The sequence below is a fragment of the Stegostoma tigrinum genome, chromosome 1 (assembly GCF_030684315.1).
Source record: "Stegostoma tigrinum isolate sSteTig4 chromosome 1, sSteTig4.hap1, whole genome shotgun sequence".
Lineage (NCBI taxonomy): Eukaryota > Metazoa > Chordata > Chondrichthyes > Orectolobiformes > Stegostomatidae > Stegostoma > Stegostoma tigrinum.
In genome coordinates this window covers 123,991,499-124,007,450 of record NC_081354.1, presented here as the reverse complement: position 1 = coordinate 124,007,450, position 15,952 = coordinate 123,991,499, and the positions used below count along the sequence as shown (strand labels likewise).

Here is a 15,952-nt window from a genome sequence, read left to right as displayed (position 1 = left end):
AGGTAACTATAGGCCAGTTAGCTTAACTTTGGGAATGGGGGAAAATGCTTGAATCTATCATTAAGGAAGAAATAGCAAGACATCTGGATATAAATTCTTCCATTGGAAACACCCAGCATGGGCTCATGAAGAGTAGGTCATGTTTAACTATTTTGCTGGAATTCTTTGAGGACATCACTTGCATGGTGGACAATGGGGAACCTGTGGATGTGGTGTAATTGGATTTCCAGAAGGCATTTGACCAGGTGCCACACCAAAGGCTGCTACATAAGATAAAGTTGCACGATATTACAGGTAATATATTGGCATGGATAGGGGATTGGTTGACTAGTAGAAACCAAAGAGTCAGGGTAAATGGGTGTGTTTATGGTTGGCGGTCAGTGGCTAGTAGTGTGTCTCAGGGATCAGTGTTGAGAATGCAATTGTTTACAATTTACATGGATGATTTGGAATTGGGGACTAAGTGTGGTGTGTCAAAATTTGCAGGTGACACTAAGATGAATGGTCGAGCTAAGTGAGCAGAAGATATTGAAAGTCTGCAGAGGGATACAGATAGTCTAAGTGAGTGGGCAAAGGTCTGGCAGATGGAGTACAATGTTGATAAGTGTGAGGTCATCCACTTTGGTAGGAATAACAGCAAAATGGACTATGTTTTAAATGGTTAAAAAATTGCAGCGCGCTGCTGTGCAGAGGGACTTGGGTGTCCTTATGCATCAATCGCTAAAAGTAGGATTGCAGGTACAACAGATAATTAAAAATGCAAATGGAATTTTGTCTGCCATTGCCAGAGGGATGGAATTTAAAAGCAGGGAGGCTATGCTGCAGCTGTATAGGATCCTGGTGAGACCACTCCTGGAGTACTGTGTGCAGTTTTGGTCTCCTTACTTGAGAAGGGATACACTAGCACTGGAGGGGTTGCAGATGAGATTCACTCGGTTGATTCCAGAGTTGAGAGGGTTGGGTTATGAGGAGATACTGAGTAGACTGGGATTATACTCCATTGGAATTCAGAAGAATGAGGGGAGATCTAATAGAAACATACAAGAATCTGAAGGGAATAGATAAGGTGGAGTCAGGGAGGTTGTTTCCGCTAGCAGGTGAAACTAGGACTAGAGGGCATCGCCTCAAAATAAAGGGAAGCAGATGTGAGACTGACGTCAGGAGAAACTTCTTCACCCAAAGGGTTGTAAATCTGTGGAATTCCCTGCCCACTGAAGCAGTTGAAACTACCTCGCTGAATGTTTTTTAAGGCAAGGCAAGATCAATTTTTGAACAGTAAAGGAATTAAGGGTAATGGTGTGTGGGCGGGTAAATGGAGCTGAGTCTCAAAAAGATCAGCCATGATCATTTTAAATGGTGGGGCAGGCTCGAGGAGCTGGATGGCCACTACCTACTCCTAGTTCTTATGTTCTTTCTGTTCGCATAGTGGAGCAGAGTTGATGGGCTGAATTGCCGAACGTCTGCTTATTGTGTTATTGTCTCATTTTTTTTAAAGTATGATGTTTCACTTATCGTCAATGTTCTAAAGACGTCATAAGACTAAGATCAGAATTAGGCAATTCAGCCTTTGAGTCTGATCTGCCATTCGATCATAGCCATATAGCATGGAAACAGGCCCTTCAGTCCAACTAGTGCATGCGAACCAAGTTTCCCAAACTGAACTAGTCCCGCTTGCCTGTATTTGGCCCAACTATTCATGTACCTGTCCAAATGTCTTTTGAATATTGTAATTGCACTGGCCTCTGCTGCTTTCTTTGGCAGCTCAGTCCAGATACAAACCACAAGGCTGTTATGTTTTTTAAGCCCCATTCTCCCATCTTTTCCCTACCACCCTTGATCCCTTTACCAATCAAAAATCTATTTATTCTATCTAAAATACACTCGTACACCCAATGGCTTCGCCTACACAGATTCACACCTCTGGCTGAACAATTACCTTCTCATCTCGGTTCTAAAGGGTCAAACCTCCATTCTAAGCCTGTGCCTTTGAACCCTTGTAGAGATATCTTCTCCATGTTCACCTTTTTTCCAGGCCCCTCAATATTCCATTAGTTTCAATCAGATCACCCCTCATCTCAAATACCAACCCAAAGCCCTCAAAAGCTCTTGATGACAAGTCCTTCACTTCTGGAATCATTCTTGTAAACCTCCTCTGGACTCACTTCAGCCCAACTTCAATATGGGGCCCAAAACCACACTCAGTATTCCAAAACTGTTCTGACCAGAGCCTTGTATAGCCTCAACAGTAGATCTCTGGTCTTGTATCCCAGTCCTCTTGAAATGAATGCTAACATTGCATTCCCAACTGCCAAGTGAACCTGCATGATTGCTTTACTTTAAGATCGGCCTGAACTAGGACTCCTCCCAAGTCCCTTTGTACTTCAGATTTCCAAAGCCTTTTCCCATTTAGACAGTCGAGGTATAGACTATTCTTCCTATCAAAGTGTAGAACCTCCTATTTTCTCACATTGTGTTCCACCTGTCACTACTTTGCCCACTCTGCTTAGCTGCCCAAATCATTCTGCAGTTTCACCACTTCCTCAAAACTACCTGTTCTGCATCTATCTTTGTATCATGGGCAAACTTGGTAACATTACTCTCAGTTCCTCCATGCAGATCATTTTAATATATAACATGAATAGTTGAGGGCCCCCCACCCTGGAACCCACTAATGATCAGCTGCCATCCTGAAAAAGGCCTCCTTATCCCCACTCTCTGCTTTGTCAATCAGCCAATCCTCTATCTATGTCAGTACCTTGTCCTTAACACCATGGGCTCCACCATTGTCCACTGGCTGTCCTTTGTCTAATTTGCGCATTATCTCCTCAAAAAATTCTGACAGATTTTGTCAGGTGAGACCTCCCCTTGACGAAGCAATGTTAACTCAGCCCTATTTTACCAGGCATTTCCAAGTATTCTACAGTTACATCCCTAATAATGGCACCTCAAATCTTACCAATGACTGTTGGGATAACTGACATAGTTTCCTGTGTTGTGCCTCCCTCCCTGCTTAAAAGGGTCTTAAATTAGTTGCTTTACAGTCATCTGGGACCTTTTTTTTAACTCCAGTCATTCCTGAAAAATCACTGCCAATGCCTCTACAGTCTCCTCGGCTATCTCCTTCAAAACTTTGTGTTGTAGTCCACCTGTTCCAGGTGATTATCCAGTTTCACACCTTCCTGAGGCATCATCTCCTTAGTGATGGCCATTACACTCACCTCTGCCCCTGACTTTTGAAGTTCTGGTATACTGCTGGTAACTTCCTCTATGAAGACTGATGCAAAGAATCTATTCAAATCCTCTGCCATTTTTTGTTCCCCGGTATTACTTTTCCAGTCTCACATCCTCTCTCACCTTTTTCTAAAATTGTTCTTGCAATCTTCTTTTATATTACTAACTAGATTATACCCATATTTAATAGCCTTCTCCCTTATGCTTTTTTTGACTTGAAACTTAAATTATTTTTCGTTCTCTGCAGATGCTGCCAGAACTACTGAGTTTTTCCAGCACTTTGATTTTATTTCAGAATTCCAGATTCACTGTGTTTTGCTTTTATTTTATGTTCAATAATATATTCAATTTGGATTCTTTTTCTAGGGGCTGAAGAATGTAGAAGGAACCATGAGCCCCTGATCTGCCCTCTTTGTAGAGCCAAATGGAAGTCCCGAGAACTGCACAGGTAAGAAAACTGCTTATGAAATAAAGGTTTAAACTACTTTGGTAATGAAATGTTGCAGTTTACACCTTAAACCTTTGAATGGATATTGTAAATTTGAATAGATTATATCAAGTGAAAATATTTTTGTGATATTGTTGAGGACTAAGAATACTCCATATTCCTATACAACATTGAACGGTAAAATCCCACTCCTTTCTGTTCTGAACTAGATTTTTACTGCTAGAATTTGCTACACTGTTCAACTGCTGCCATGAAAATTTAGAACATTAACCTTGTCAGGATACTCAAAAGAATTCTTTTTAGCTCTGCCCATCACCACTTTAATATATTACTTAAGGCAAACTGTGTGATATATCTGTATTTGTCACAGATTTTTCACTGCTTTTGATACTTTGAAGATACATATTAATTGTCAAAGACCTGGAATCATGGCTTTTAACTAATCCATCAAGCATGACCAATTATTACAAACAAGTTTCATAATTTTGAATTAACCTGTTAAACAAATGCACTTCACCGCATGAACATATAGTCCTCCCAATGGTTTTGCTGTAGCTTTAACAAATTTTGAACTTGTTTGTTTGTTTAATCTTGGGATTCTAACTAAATTTAGGTATTGTGACAGGATTTTGGAAGACTTGATATCCTTTGATTTCATGATCTTCAAAATCAGAGCTTGAGCACTTGACAGTCATTTCTTCAAATAATCATTGCAATTAAATCTTAATTCGTTCAGTGCTTTCTTTGTATTTCACAATGCCATTTTATACTTCTGCCTTAAAAAGCCATGAGTCTCAAAATTCAGTGCGTAATCAGACTCAGTCGCTGGAAGTAGATCCACAAAGACGGCAGCAGGACAATGACTTCAATCTGCGTCATTATGGAGTTCAACAAATCCCACAAGGTTATAAAGAGTTGGCAGAACCCTGGATTCAGGTGAGTGCTTTAGAAATCTTAAATTGTTTTGGGCAAGGGCAGTTGTTGTTTCTTTTGGCAAATGAAAATTAAACATAAATTGCTATGAATTTGTAAAACTCGTTCTTGTGTTATAGTACTACTGAAATTTTTCAAAGTGGTGCACAGTTTACTTGGCAAACCCAGCATTGATACCATTTTCAGTCACCATTATTTTTCAATTGATGAATTCTATTCTTTATTCAAATGTGTCTTGTTTATAAAAGGAAGTGATTTTAGAACTGCATGTTTGGTCTGTTGCTGTAATTCTGTTCATTTTCTTATTTAGGTATTTGGAATGGAACTGGTTAGTTGTCTCTTTTCTCGGAACTGGAATGTACGTGAGATGGCATTAAGGCGACTTTCACATGATGTTAGTGGAGCCTTGCTGTTGGCAAATGGCGAGATTCGTACTGGAAGTTCCTCCTCTAATAATGGAAGTGACACTGGATCTAGTAGTCTGCCTGGAGCCAATGGGTCATCTCAGATTGACCTCTCAGGAGACGTGGTGGTGGAGTCGTGTTGCAGTGTACTATCTATGGTCTGTGCTGATCCGGTCTACAAAGTATATGTTGCTGCCTTGGTAAGATACTAATCATTTCAAGTCTAAAATGCAATATGACATTGTTGATACAAAATGTCCAGTCTTCAAGTTACGGAACCTGGACAACAATTTCGAATCATTTGCATCTGCAGTTTGACTGCCTGGTTTGCTCCATGGGCTAGATTATTCACATTAACTTAAATCTAAATGGATGCAGGTGAAATTCACATCCGTTAAAATGGCTTTCCACTTGATGTTTGGTGCCCAGTTTTAAATTGTAAGCTTATTGTGGTAATTTCTTTATTTTTCTGACTGGTAGGAAGTGGGGGCATCATGTAACCCATTTTTGGTATATTGAATTTAATTTTTGCTTTCCTAAATAAACAATGCTGAGAATTACTTAACATCAGCAGGCAGATTTTTAACTTGTTCCTGTGGCATTTTGTCTTTAATGTTAAGTAGGTTAATGTCTATTTCAGAAAAGCAGACTGAGAAATGTTGAGTGCATTCTTCATAGACTTGTACTGCAGAATTAATTTCCAGCATTCGATCTTTTCAAAAGCAGAGTGTGCTTTAGACTCAGGATTGTTCCTCTTTCATCATTCCCTTTTTAACATTGTCCGTTTCTTACCCTCTATTTCTGTGATTTTTTTTTTGCTGTTACATAACTATTGTGCAAATCGAAATCTTCTGTTTTATGGCTTATTTCATTACTTTGTTTTCAATTTTGCCTTTACCTATAATGAATTTAACCTTCCAGTTGTCCACTTTTTAATTATTTGTGATCTATTTCCACAGACTTGATGTGACTTAGATCATTCATTCAGTTCAAACTAGAACAAGAATTATGACAGATAACAGCACCTATGTTTTTAATTATTTCTTAGCAAACAGTGATAACATGAAGATGCTATGTTTTTTAAAGTCACAGATTAAACTAATTTAAGCTGTCTTTAAGTAAAAGTTCGTGGGATACTAGGTTTTTACAAGTGGATGAAGTGCAAAAAGGGGTAGAGCTATGTTTGTAGAAATCATTGGTTAAGCATCAATTATGCTAATTTAGATGGATTACTGTTTAATGAGTATTTGGATTTGTTAAAAGCTAAGAAACTTTAGTTATGAAGTAAACCCACAAGACCAGAGCATAAAAAGGCCATTCAGCCCTTCCAGGCTGCTGTGCCATTCAGTGAGATTATGCCTGATTTAATGACCCTCAACTCCACTTTGCCTTTTCTCCATCTCTTTTGATTCCCTTTCTGATTTAAAAATTTGTTTAGTTCAGCCTTAAATGATCCTGCCTTGACAGCTGTCTGTGGTAGAGAGTTCTACAAATTCACTACCCTCTAAGAGAAGAAATTCCTCATCTCTGTTTTAAATGGGTGACACCTTATTCTGAGATTATGTCCTCCAGCCCGAGACTCTCCAACAAGGGGAAGCAACTTTTTGACATCCAGCCTGCAAAGGCCCTGAGTGCATTTCCAACCTACTCAACATCTCCTTGTAAGGCAGTCCCTCCATTCTCAATATGAATTTGATGAACCTTCTCTGGACTGCTCGAGCTATATTTACCTCTATGAAAGTGCACGCTACTTTCTGATTGAGTGAGTTGCACAGGCTCACCACTCTCTTTGCATGAAGAAATTTCTTCTCATAAGTTCCAAAAGGTTTAACCCTTATCCTTGAACTGATTCCGGACTCACCACCATCAGGAGTATCCCTCCTGCATCTGATCTGCCTAACCCTGTTAGAATTTCATAAGTTTCTGAGAATCCCCACTCATTCTTTTAAACTCCAGTGGATGCAATCCTAGCCAACTCCGTCTCTGCTCATCGGTCAGCCCTGCCATCCAAGGAATCAACTTGGTAAACCTTCAAAACACTCCCTCTATGGCAAGAACATCCTTCTTCAGATGAGGAGATCAAAATGCATGTGGTATTCTAGGAATAGACTCACAAATATCATGTAATTGCAGCAAGACTTTTTTTTGTTCCTGTTCTCAAGTCCTGTCAAGATGAGGCCCAACACACAGGTTGCTGCCTTTACTGCTTGCTGCATCAACCTGCTTACTTTCAGCATCTGGTGAACAAGGACATGCAGGTTTTGTTGATTGTTCCCTTCCCTCAATTTATGGCCATTCAGATAACAATTTGCCTTCCTGTTTTTGCTACTAAAGCGGATAATCTCACATTTATCCACATTATATTGAACCTGCTATGCATTTACCCATTCTAACTCTACCTGTCTAAATCACATTGCAACATTTCTGCATAGTCGTCACAGCTCACTCTTCTACCCAGCTTGTCTCGTATGCAAATTTTGAGTTAATATGTTTAATTTCCTCATCTAAATCTATAACATAATGTTATGGACCAGACCAAACCCACCCCACAGAAATGTACATGTCAAGAAGATAGCCTAGAACCTAACTTTTTCTTATTTTAAGGGCAAGTCCCAAGCATAATATTCTGGATGCAATTTGATTGGTCAAATTAACAGGGTTGAAATAAAACACTTTTTATTCATACATTATGGTTAAAAGGATTTTGAGTGACGTGACTCCATTGGATAACGTAACAGAATGATACAATATTTGACTATTAAACAACAACTGTTCCAATATTGTAACTTCCCATAAACACACACTTAGCAAAGGCAAGTTCAGTAAAATAGATTGTCTTGCTTGGAATTCTAGAAGCAGGAAGAGAACCCAAACTTTTAGCTGTAACAGAGGAAAAAGCTTCCACATCTGGCATTAAGACCTCGACAATTGCGACTGAAAGCTAAAGTAAAAACTCTGGTTCTGTGGGTACTTGACCCCAACCAATTAGGCTGCTTCTATTGTTCAACCTCTTTTGAAAAAGCACTTGGCACCTCTGTCTCAACTTCTCATCATTATATAAAAGAAAGGACAAGTACACCTTTTAAAAGCCATAGTATCATCACAGTATGTTATAAATAAACGGGGTCCTCATATTGATCTATGCGGTACCCAGTAGTCACTGTATCTCATTCAGCAAAAGGCACGTTTATTCCTACTTTGTTTTCTCTTTGCTAACCAATTTTCTGTCCAACTCAATGGATTACCCTAGTCCATGTGCTTTAACTTCCCACATTAACTTCTTATGTGGGATTTTGTTGAAAACCTTCTAAAAGTCCAAATCAACCATATCCACTGGCTCCCTCTGATCAACTGTATTAGTTACTTCCTTGAAGAATTCGAACGGATTTGTCATGCAGTGCCAGTGTAAGGAACCAAAACTTTTCACAGTATTGCAGGTGTCTAACTAGTCCCTTGTGTAGTTTTAGCAGGACGTACCCAATTTTATACTCTAATCACTTTGAAATAAAGACCAACATTCTGTTTGCCTTTCTTGTTACCTGCTGAACTTTTTATGCTAGACCCCCAATCCACAATCTAAACCCCACCTTCTATTAGCCATGATTAAATGGTGGAGTGGACTCGATGGGTCGAATGGCCATACTTCCACTCCTATGTCGTATGGTCTTATAGTTAGCCAGTCCTCTATTCATGCTAATGTCCTGCCTCCAACATTATGGATAATTATCTTAAGTAGCCTAACAGCGGAACCTAACCAAACACCTTCAGAAAGTCCAAATATATTGTGTCTGCTGCTTCCTCTTTGTGTCAATATAGCTTGTCACCTCAAATAATTCAATTTATTATAAACCAGATTATTGATACTAGACAGAGTCTTTTTCGTTTGTACGAGGAAGATTGAGATATGATTAAAGTTCAGAGTTTGGAGGTACTGAGGTAAATGGAAAGAAACTATTTCCAATGATTGACTAGTGACTAAAGGAATAATTTTTTTTAAAAAATGGTTTCCAAAATGTAAAGCTGGGAAAAGATGTTTCATAAGTAATAGATCATGGTATAGTGTATACAAAATGCTGATGAAAGCAAAATACATAGCTTTTAAAAAAGAAATGCGTTAAATTTTTGAAGAATACCTACTTAAAGTCTTTTAAATGTTAAATGGGATTGTAGGTGGCTCAGGGCTAGCACAGAAGGCGTGTGCTGATTGGCCTCCTGTAATGTATAGTTTTGTGTGTAGCATTGGCAAACAAAAATGGATAACGTTTCTTATCATGTACTTCTAAGGGTGACCTGAAAGACCCCAGTGACTATGTGAAATCGTACATGTATTATGTGCAGAAGGACGCTGTTTGGCCCATCATGCCTGCATCAGTCTCTTAAATGAGTAGCATTACCAAGTGCCAATCTTTTTTAACCTCCGCCTTTGCACATTGTTTGATTATTTAGATAAAAATAACGCTTGCTCTTATTTGTTTACTTTTTTTAAAAGAAAACTGAAGATTGAGCGGTTTTTCTCTTCCCAACTAATACAAATGGATTTTTAACGCTAAAACAGTTGGGACTAAATTTGATTCTTCAAAAAGTGATCCTACTTTTGAAAGTTATCGTGCGATTTCTCTTGTAAATTTATTCCATTATAGGCTGATAATACCTCGGGAACCTTTTGCTAATACAAGACCCTTATTCATGTCATAGAACATAGAACAGTACAGCACAGTACAGGCTCTTTGGCCCATGAAGTTGTGTTGACCTATTTTCCTCCTAAAGAGCAAACTACCCTGCATACCCTACATTTTGCTATCCTCTCTGCCTGTCCAAGAGTCGCTTAAGTCTCTAAAGTATCGGTCAGTCCAGTCCAGCCCAGTAAAAGTAAAGTTGCCATGGGGCTGCACTCTCGTACAGAGAGACAACGCACAGTGGTTTAATCTGACAGCCACCATACCTCTGGCAAGGGGAGAGGTTGAGGAGAGTACTTCATGGTAACTTCATGCCTCTGAACTGGTTATACCTAAAAGCTACCTTCGATATGCTGATATTCCAGCAGAAGTACTGACAGAACTTAGTATCTGAAGTATTATCTTTCAGATGCAGTAGTAGATTAAATTCAGACTGTATCTACCTACATTTCAATCAGATCCTTAATGCTCATATGGATAGTAGAGCTAACATTCTCTGACTAATAAATCTCAATAGGATATCAACAGAGTACACTATCTGGACCACATATCTAAGGAAGGATGTTCTGGCCATGAGGGGGCCCAGAGAATGTTTACAATATCATCCTGGGGATAGAAGGCTTGTTACGAGGAATATTTGGGGAATCTGATTCTCTGGTCGGTCGAGTTGAAAAGGATGAGCAGGGGCATCTCATTGAAGGTTACAAAATACTGAGGAACCTGGATAGAGTGGATGTAGAGAAGATATTTCCACTGATAGGAAGGACCAGGACCTGAAGGTACAACATCAGACTGAAGCGACAGCAGTTTAGAACTGAGATGAGCAGTTTCTTTAGCTATCGGGTGGTGAGTTTATGGAACTTGTAGCTTTCTCTGGCAATTATGTACTAAGATTGAGTAGGTTCTTGATTGGTAAGTGGGGTCAAGTATAATAGAGAGAAGGAAGGAGAATGGGTTTGAGAAAATTATAAACTATGATCGAATGGCAGACCAAACTGGATGCTGAATGTCCTAATTCTGCTCCTATATCTTAGGGTTTTACAGTCATTGTAGGAGATTCACCCTCCAGTAACAAATATTTTAGAAGTTGATAAGAGTAGGCTTTAACAGGAAGCTTCTGATATCCTATACTTCAAATTGATTCAAACTGGCAGTGGAGTAGCAGGACTGTGTGCTGGCACTTGCCCTGGGTTCATCTGCTCCCACAAGCATGCTTCTTTCATTCTTTTTTACTTCTGCTCTTTTTTTTTTATTCTGTTTTTTGCTTTCACTGTTCTTTTCCTTGGGGCATTTTGTGGTGGGTTAGATGGTAAAATCAGCATGGCACCTAGAGCAGACCGTGCGTGGACTGACTGCTTCTCATGGCAGTCAAAGTTGGCAGCAGATGCGGCTCCTCATGGTGACTGAAGGCAGTGGCAGAGGCAGCAACAGGGACGGGCTCCTGGCATTTAGGACTGGCAGCGGCAGCAAAGCTCTTGTAGTGATCAGAGGCAGCAGCGGCAGACTATTCAAGATGGCAAAACGACATCTTGAGGAAAGTGGCTGGAGTGGAACGGTTTACAAAACAGCAGCAGTCTTATCTGGGATCAAAGCCAGAGGCTTCTGGTTGCAGTAGACCTAGACTAGGGACTCCTGATGTTTGTAAGCAGTTGCGGTGTGGTACACTGTATTTTACTATATTATTCACTGTAAAATAGTGACAATAAATCTCACATTCACCATTTTAAAGTTTTGGTTGGCATTTTGTAGTAATTTCTGATGTGACACTTGGGTGTTCCATGTGGCTACTGACACGATATAGTCTTGTTAATAGTTACAGGTAAATAGTCAAACTTTGGTTCTGTGGCTCTATGGTAACAGGCTTATGAATAATGGGACTTATTTCAACTAAGCACTTCTAACTTCTCGCAGTGCAAACAATCATTCCTCCTCCGTATTGTCAATGCTGCCCTTTTTGAATTAATAATCTCTTTCCTGAGGCTGATATTTGCTCTTGGCATTTTGTTTCGAGTAGGTGGTATTCGTCAGCATAGAAAACCATATTCATTTTTAGTGATTCTAGCATGCGACTTGTCGTGAAATGGTCTTTGGTTGCACTTAGTCCAAAAAAAATTTGACCTATAAATAGCTGTTTACAAAATTTGGATCCTTATTTTTAGTTGTAATGATGTGCCACTGTCATATTCATCATTACTACTTCTGAAACTGACTGCAAACTCTGGTGTCTACACATGTACAGTTAAACGTGGAAATTCAAAAACTGATGTCAGTAGCTCCTTAGTCTTTATTATAGTGTGCTATTTGCTGCTGGAGAACAAGTTAGAGATTACTAAAACCATGTGAACACCCATTTTTTTTTGCATTGACATCCTCCATGTAAAACTAATAACAAACAAATCTGGCTGAATGAGGTTAACTATTTAATAATATTCGAAGTCACTGATTGCTAAATAACCTCTCTTGCCCCAAAAATGTAATTTTCTAGAATAACAAATTTCTCCATTCCATTTCTTAATCACTTTAACGTAAATTGATATTTATTTCAATCTCGTGTTTATCCCAGCTTTTATTATATTTTCTGTGAAATTATAAAAAGCAAATGAGAAATAATTTTTATGACTTCCTGCTTTTGCAATCTGGCAGAATTTTTCAGTTTGTTAGACTGGTTTAGCCTGCCTAATAGCATAACTGTTGCTAGATTCCAAAGAACTTAACATCTCCAAGTTCAATTATACAACTCCCTTCAAAGCCGGTGTTGAGCATTATCACTTCACCACTGACCCTAAAGCCTGGACCATGTTTAGCACTAGCCATCTACAACAATTCAGAATGTAGAACATCTGGTCCTGGGATCTTATCAACTTGCCTTCCCATTAATTTCTCCAGTTCAACTTCTTAGGAAACTTGCTTCTTCCTTCAAAGCCTCATTCTCTAGTCACTTGGACCCCTAATTCTGTGAGATTTATTGTGTCTTCCTCAGTAATCATTTGGTTTCTTTGCTATTTCCCTCTTCCTCATTTATAAATTCTCCTGACTGTAATGAACCCATATTCATTTTAGCCAGATGTTTTCCTTTTTAAATGCCTTTAGAAGCTATAACAATCCACTTGTTTTTTTGTTAGATTTGCATTCGTATTACTGTGCATTTCCCTTTCATTATCTATCACAAGCAAATTCATGAATACCAGGCCCTGGCTCTCCTCATTACTAATTACCTGCTCAGGTGTTGGATCTACTCTTATAATGCCATATATTGGGGGAATGAAAAAGTTTGTTTTTATCAGTTGATTATCAAAATGAGTTAATTTGTGTGGTAAAGCTATTCTTCAGGAAATTTAGATTTTCAGTCCTACTGCAGTCTAGGGAATGGAAATATGATAAATTACTTTGACTGATCAGTGTGCAAAATTTACCTGTGGTTTATTCTAGTTGATGTATGTGACACAGTTGGTCACAGTGCCCCCCTCTGTCATGCATGATCAATTGGAGGCTAGAAACGTCCACGTGGATAGTGTCTGTTTAGGCACATTAGAAACTTTTAAAAATATACTTTATCTACTGATATATTTCTCAGGTGCTGGACTTCTAGTTTTGTATGAACTACAAGATGATAATGTTGTGATACTCCATTTAAGAATCTACTACTAGACGTGAATGTTTTGCTTTCTACATTGACGTAGTTCATTTGTAGTTCCAACAACTTGTTTCATTTCCTGCCCCTAAAGTCCTTGGCACATTTGTTTCCACTGTTCATTGCACAACAGGAAGCAGTCTTTTTTGTTCAAAAGATGCTGCACTTGGGTCACATGATGATCTAATCAAAGCTGTTTTTCTGTCGAGAATCTGGAGAACTGGCAAATCTATTTTTAGTATAAACATAGATTAGCAGAACAGTGGAAATATTGTTTGGATTTGCAAGGCATTAACTAAAGTAACATATAGTAGCTTGTTATTAACAGGCGATAGATAATTGGACCAGCTTCAAATAATATGCCTGCTAAAGTAAGTCAGAGGTTGGATCATAGGCTTATTCTGAAGAAGAATCATCAGATTCAATTTTATTTCTCTGCTGACAAATTGCTTTTGAAACTCAGTTGATTTGAAATTGGATATAATGAGTGATTTCATCTCTTGACTACCCAAAACCCTTCGCCAACTACGTGGCACAAATCAGGAAGTATGCCTTGCTGTCTTCTTTAAATGCAGTTCCAGCTGCAATTGAGAAGCTCATAACATCTGGACAAAAAAAGCCATCATAGTTGTCTGACGCAGCAGTTACTCTTCTGTTCGTGAGGGAGAAGACCTTTTCTGCCTTGGCTATGGCTAATATTATTTACATAATCTCCAATAAGTGGGAAAAGTTAGAATTCTTCTTGCCTCTTTCTGAAGAGCTTACTTCACAGGGCACTGATATTGCTCTATAGCATTTTTGGGCCATCTTTAGTCAAGCACACTGTTGATCAGATTTGTATTCATGGGAAATAAGGGTATCTTGTCGTGCTTGTAGCAGTGTTTTCACATCAACTTCTCTATAGTCTTGCAATTCCTATGCCATTTTTCTGTTCAAATTTTTGTCACAGCTTCAAGGACCTTTGGTTGAGCCAAATTGCTTATGTGCTTCGTCTTTGGATCGCTGTATGGGACTGTCCCATTCCTGTGTCATGTCACAAATATCGGCTTGGGCCATGATGACTCTGCCATCTGACTCAAGTAACCTTGCATTCCCTCTATGAAAGAAAAGAGAGAGGTTATTAGTCTCTCCAAAATTTTACTTACAACACATGGTGAAAGAATTTGGACTGAATGGCTGCCTCCTGCACCTTAACCTGTGATTTGTTGTACATAATCTGCTTTATGATTCTTGCTTCCTTGACCTTAAGCGTGTTGCTCACTTGTGCCCATTTTTGATGAGCAATAGCAATGGTGTAGTTTTTCTTCCATGCCTGATTGTTTATCACCTGTGATCAATTTTAACAAGTGCTCTCTACTCACGTTGGTCTGAGGATATTTTCTCTGGCAAGATGATCAGTTCACTGATGCCCTGAAGACACTTGGGTGACCTCCTGGAGGATGGCATGTGAGGTCAAAGATCTTTCTCTCAGCTGTGTCTGTGTGCATCTTTGACAGCAAGCTGTCATCTATTTGCCACACAGTGGATTCCAATTAGCTATAGCATCTCTTCAAGATTTGAGAAAATGCCGTTTCACTAGCCTGTTGTTCAAATATAATTAAGTAAATTTCTGACTATTTACTGCATAAATATTATACAATACCTTCAAGTATTCAGTAAAGAAAAATTTTGAACATGAGGCAGAAATGTAGTTCAAGAGGTGGTCACACTGCAAGACCGGGAATAGTGAATACAAGGCAACCTAAGAGGAACAGGCAGGTAGTGTAAGAGTAGCCAGAGATTCTGAGTACTAGTGAACGTAATAAATCCTTAAAATAGAGTCAAGCCTGTGGCACCACAGCTTTACAGGAGTGCCAGGAAGACAGGCAGTATTGACAGGGAATTCTTAGGCGAACAGGCAAGTATTTCTGTGGTTGTTGATGTGGTGCTAAGATGGTGTGTTGCCTTCCTGGTACCAGGATCAAGGATGCCACAAAGCAATTGCAAAGTGTGACCAGCCAGGATTGCAGTCAGCATTAATACCACCCACATAGTGAGAATGTGGTCCTGAAATCAAAATTTAGGGAGATATGTAAAATATTAGCAAGCAGGTCCTCTGGTGTACATATCTCTGGGTTATACCCGGTGCCAAACGTTTGCGCAAATTAGAATCAAGACATATGAAAGTGTAGTAGAAGAGAATGATGCAGGAGGGAAGGTTTTAGATTTCTGGGACTAGCCTCAGTGAAGCTGGCACCTGTAGAGTTCAGATGCGATCCATCTGAACAAGCTGGGACTGAATTCCTTGCAGGCTGTTTTTGCTGGTGTTGTTGGCGAGGCTTTAAAGTAACTCAACAGCAGTGTAGAAACAATGAGAATACTCAACAGGAATATCAGGATGTGTGAAGTGTTGAGAGAAGCAGATAGCATTGGCATAAGCTAGTAAGTTAATTGGTGTCAGAGAAAGGGAGAAAGCAATTATGTCTAAATTAAGATTTAAATTGCATGTATATGAATGTACTCAGTACTTGAAATAAGATTGGGAAATTGTGGCACAAGTTGCCATGTGGACTGCTGTTGTGATGATGACAGAGCCCTCACTTAAAGAAAGACAGGTCTAGGTGTTCCTGGTTTAAAAAGTGTTAAGAAA

At 39.1% G+C, this 15,952-nt stretch overlaps 1 protein-coding gene across 1 annotated transcript in view; it reads left to right on the top strand.

The window, feature by feature from the left end:
- Positions 1–15,952, top strand: part of map3k1 (mitogen-activated protein kinase kinase kinase 1, E3 ubiquitin protein ligase) — a 144,796-nt gene that overhangs the window by 94,972 nt on the left and 33,872 nt on the right. The window contains exons 8-10 of the mRNA XM_048523759.2: positions 3,598–3,679; positions 4,465–4,615; positions 4,923–5,216. Coding sequence (XP_048379716.1) covers positions 3,598–3,679; positions 4,465–4,615; positions 4,923–5,216 — 527 coding nt within the window. The remainder of the gene's footprint in view (positions 1–3,597; positions 3,680–4,464; positions 4,616–4,922; positions 5,217–15,952) is intronic.